Source organism: Nelumbo nucifera, chromosome 3, assembly GCF_055504915.1.
Source record: "Nelumbo nucifera cultivar China Antique chromosome 3, China Antique-T2T, whole genome shotgun sequence".
Taxonomy (NCBI): Eukaryota; Viridiplantae; Streptophyta; class Magnoliopsida; order Proteales; family Nelumbonaceae; genus Nelumbo; species Nelumbo nucifera.
In genome coordinates this window covers 40,119,765-40,123,944 of record NC_142651.1, presented here as the reverse complement: position 1 = coordinate 40,123,944, position 4,180 = coordinate 40,119,765, and the positions used below count along the sequence as shown (strand labels likewise).

The window sequence follows — 4,180 nt, the reverse complement described above, 5'->3', positions numbered from 1 at the left end:
CGGCTCAACTGAGATTTCAAAGACAGCCCGTGATTTTTGCGTGCTGGGAAAGTTCTTTTCCCAGTACTGCAATTGCAATTTGCTTCTCCATTTGAACGTTTCTTGACTGATCCGCATTTACTTCCGCGGCTATCTCCTGTTCCGCCATTGATGATGAACAGGGAACAGACCTTGAGAGAGAGATGAAGAAAGCCTGGGACAGTAGAACTACCTCTCAAATCTCAACAGCAAGCGCAGAGCTACCAAGCGTAAATAGGCCCTAATTATGGGACCCAGTTTATCCGACGGTGAAAATCCCGGCCCAACCCGTTTAAGAGAACGGGTCGGATTTTGGGCTTGGTTGAGCCGTTCATTATTTCTTTCAACCCTGTTGTCATTTGACTCATTTCTCATACCCGATACGCGCTGCTGCAGCCATAGAAAGAACCAGAAGAAATGGCAGGAGAACAGTTGATTAAGCGAATTCCTCGCATTAAATTTCCACAAAGGCATCCAAAACCCTCCGGTCTGTAATCTCTCTCTTTACGAGTTGATCTGTGAATGATGTTTCTTTATCCAATATTTGGGTTTGATTATTCTTGAAATTTAAACAATCTTATTCTAATATATTGTCTTACTTATCTGGTTGGAGAACATCTAGGGTTTCATTAAATGGGTCAAGTTGATTGAATATATATGCTTGCTAGATGAATAAATTCAGGGTTTATTTCTTTTCTTTCTTTATTCTTCTGTTTTCTCTCTAAATAGGAAATCTTAGTACTGCCAAAGCGGTGAGATGCTCATATGGGTTCAACTCAGATACTACTAATTGGTCAAATCATGTTCACCTTCTACCTTTTTGCAAGGGTTAACCTAAAGATTGTTATCGTTGTGCAGAGATACGTTTGTTTTACACTTCTGGATTTTGTTCTTCGTCTTAAAAAAAAGAAGGCTGTAACAAATTTGTACTCTGGTTTTTCCCCTGGGCAGTTTCTAACTTTCTTTATTTTTTTATTTTTTTGTGTGTGTGTGCGCAAACTGTAATTGGTTTATAATATAAACAATCAAGTTAATTGCATGCGGCCTTCCAAAAAAAGGTTTAAGTGCATGCCACTTAGTGAACCTTCAAGAAGTGTGAAGTCAGGCTATTTTAATCCTTAGGACCAAAACATGCGGTCGTGCTCTGTAGTCAGTATATTGGTGGTTCTCACTCTAGTGGCAACTAGCCCTTTCATTGATGGCTCTCACTGCAGTGGTGGGTAACCCTTCCACAGTAGCTCTTACTTTGCTCCGGGTGCTTCTTTCTGGGGCAGCCTTTAATCTGCTCAAGGTAGCCTTTCTCCTAGATTTGAACCCCCTAGATGTAGGGCTAATCTCTGGTACCAAATCTCATCTGGAACTGGTGGAATGTGTCAAATCATCTTGTTTTACTTTTAACCTGTAGAACTTTAACAGATTGACAGAAGGTTTCCTTACATAGTATAGAAAAAAGACCTATTGTTACTCGTACAACACTTGGGATGGAACATGGAAATTGTTGTTACGACTTTAAGAATAATGTATGGTGGAACATGTATTGAGATAAATAAGTCATGTCAAAGTTACATGTGCAAGAGTTCAGATGACTGAACCAATGTAGTTTCCATGTAGAAATGCTCTATGGGGAAATATAGGAATCATTATTAATAGAAGGTATTAGCTTATGGTGTGAAAGGAACAGTAAAAGTAAAAGAAGTTGACAAGCATTGCACTTTATTCTGGTCGGTAGTTGGATTGTAATGATATTGTTAATTACCTTTCGCCAAATAGCCTCATCTGGTTCTTCCATTGTAGTGCCACGGTGCCACCACCACTTTTTACCAGCAGAAGATGTCACCCAAACTTGTATCAATTAGTGTGGATAGAATACTTTTTTTTTTTTTGATGAGTTAGTGGATAGAACACTTTCCCCAATAATAATAAAGAAGAAAGGATTTGGCAGAAAGAAAAGTAGGTTAAGAGGAGAACATAGGTTTGGGGGGAATGGTAGGTTAATGGACCTATCTATATAAAAACGGACATTACCCAATGTTGGTCCCAGCTAATCTAGATTGGATATGGTCCTAACTTTGGCATTTTTTTGGCACGAAGTGGCAACTCTCAGACTCAATCCCGTTTTCTCACACTTGCCAGGCTGAAATTTTATCATTACACCAAGCAATGGCCCCTAATGGACCTATTTATATCCTTTTAATAAAAGAAAAAGTTACAACCTTGATCCTATCCTTTGTGAATACCAAGTTATTATCTATTTCCCATTCAATTAAGTATTTATCATTATTGTAACATTTATTGACTATCATGGTAATCAATGTGTAGGTTCTGCATCCCAACCACAAGCAGCATTGGCTTCCAGTGATGCCCATCAGACTTTCTTTTCAGGGGCAAAAATTCCAGCTGCACCAACTAACACTGGTGTAGGAGGGAAAGCTTCCCTTCAGCCAAAACGCACACCAGTGTCCGACAGGGAGATTGAGGCTATTTTGGTTTGTAGAACCTCTTTCCTAATTAATCACTGATCAATTGTAACATGAAAATGGGTTTTCTGGAAGGCAAAGTCTAGCAAGGAGTTAGAGTGACCATTCTATTTTCCGGGCCATAAATGAACCTTGCAGCCTAATATGTTGTTGATTTTTGTGCCACATTACCATCTCTTTATGTGGATCCATCAACTCACATACCTCTCCTTTACATGGCCAAAGTCTCCCTTTCTTGCCAGTCTTTTATTTGGAAGTCTCAGAGGCTGTTATTCATTTGGGAAGATAGTTCATTGAAGGCAAGCTACAGGGCTGACAGGGCATGATTATGTACTCATTAGCATTGCCAATCCAGAGGGTTGCGACTTGCAAGTTAGATGAACTGTCTAGATTGGCCATGCAATAAGACCTTGTCCATCAGCTGTGTCATAACCACATCAATTGGCCATGTCTTACTACAATTTCATTCAGAGAAAGCTGTACTAAGCATTGAATAAAAAAGATCCCTATTCTTCTACTAAGTAGTGAATATTGGAAAACCTCATCCATAATGATTTGGTTTGCGGAAGTTACTTTGTTGTAGTGAAATACGTCTCAAACTAACACCCTCAGCCTCTGCCAATACGAGGGAAAGCTATTTAATCACCATGCTACCTTTTAGATTTGTTGTAACTCAGACATCAGCTTGATTAGACGACCCCAAGCATCTGGCAAACGAGCTGTTTGAACAGTCTTAATCTACCTCTTTAGCATCTGGTTGGAACCATTTGTTCACCAATAGAATCACCAAGACTTCCCCTTAATGTGCACCATGCATAGATAATTCAGAAGCATGTTGTTTTAGTACTAATCTGACTCATGATTGGATTTATGTTCCTCTTTACTTGTTCCTGATTATCATCCTCTGTTTGCAGTTGGGTGGGTGCTTCTGATAATTTTGGCATGCACTGCAAGAAGGGATGGTATGTTGGTTTTGTTGTTTCCTTTTATGCTTCTTTTAAGAAATATCAAACATTTCACTTTTATGAGTGATTCTGTAATTTCATGTTTGAGGAAATGGTGGATTAGCTGAGAACTTTGATAAATAAAGAAAAGGATAAAATTAAAAACATATATGCGATTACAGCATCTGAATCCATTTTTTATTTTAATCTGGAAATTATCACTCTATACTAGTTTGGACTAAGGGGCCTTTGCTTGGTATAATGGTAAAATCTTGATCTAACAAGCACAAGAACATGGCTTTTTTTGAAAGTGGCCACTTTATGAAAAAAAAAAATGCAAAGGTAATAACCTTTATAATCGAGTTTAGACTATGTAGCAATTGGAGGCTGTGCAAATTCATCAAAATAAAAAGAAAAGGAAGCTGTGCAATTAATTTTGAGGTTGAGATGACCAAGTAAACTAATATGAAGTGAAGTTGAACTATTTGAAAGTCTTCACACTTGGGTTTATTGTTCTTCCTAAGCATCATGAGAACATGGGCTGGAAGCATGAGAAAGTGGGTTTGAGCCCGAGAGTGATTAAAAAAATGCCAAGGCTTAGAACTTGGATCTATATCCGGTCCATCTCTTCCAAAACCCAAATAGTTAGGATAAGCAATGGTAAATTTGTAATTCCCTTTTTATTCACAACATTGATAGAGAATTCAGTAAAGTGAGAGATTGAGGAGGATGTCACCCAAA

At 38.4% G+C, this 4,180-nt stretch overlaps 1 protein-coding gene across 1 annotated transcript; it reads left to right on the top strand.

The window, feature by feature from the left end:
• The first annotated feature begins 347 nt into the window (after positions 1-347).
• LOC104604003 (uncharacterized) lies at positions 348-3,606 on the top strand. Its single transcript, XM_010268208.2, has 3 exons — positions 348-505; positions 2,338-2,504; positions 3,410-3,606. Exons 1-3 carry the CDS (start codon positions 436-438, stop codon positions 3,425-3,427), a joined length of 255 nt encoding a protein of 84 aa, XP_010266510.1. The 5' UTR covers positions 348-435; the 3' UTR covers positions 3,428-3,606.
• Positions 3,607-4,180: the final 574 nt, after the last annotated feature.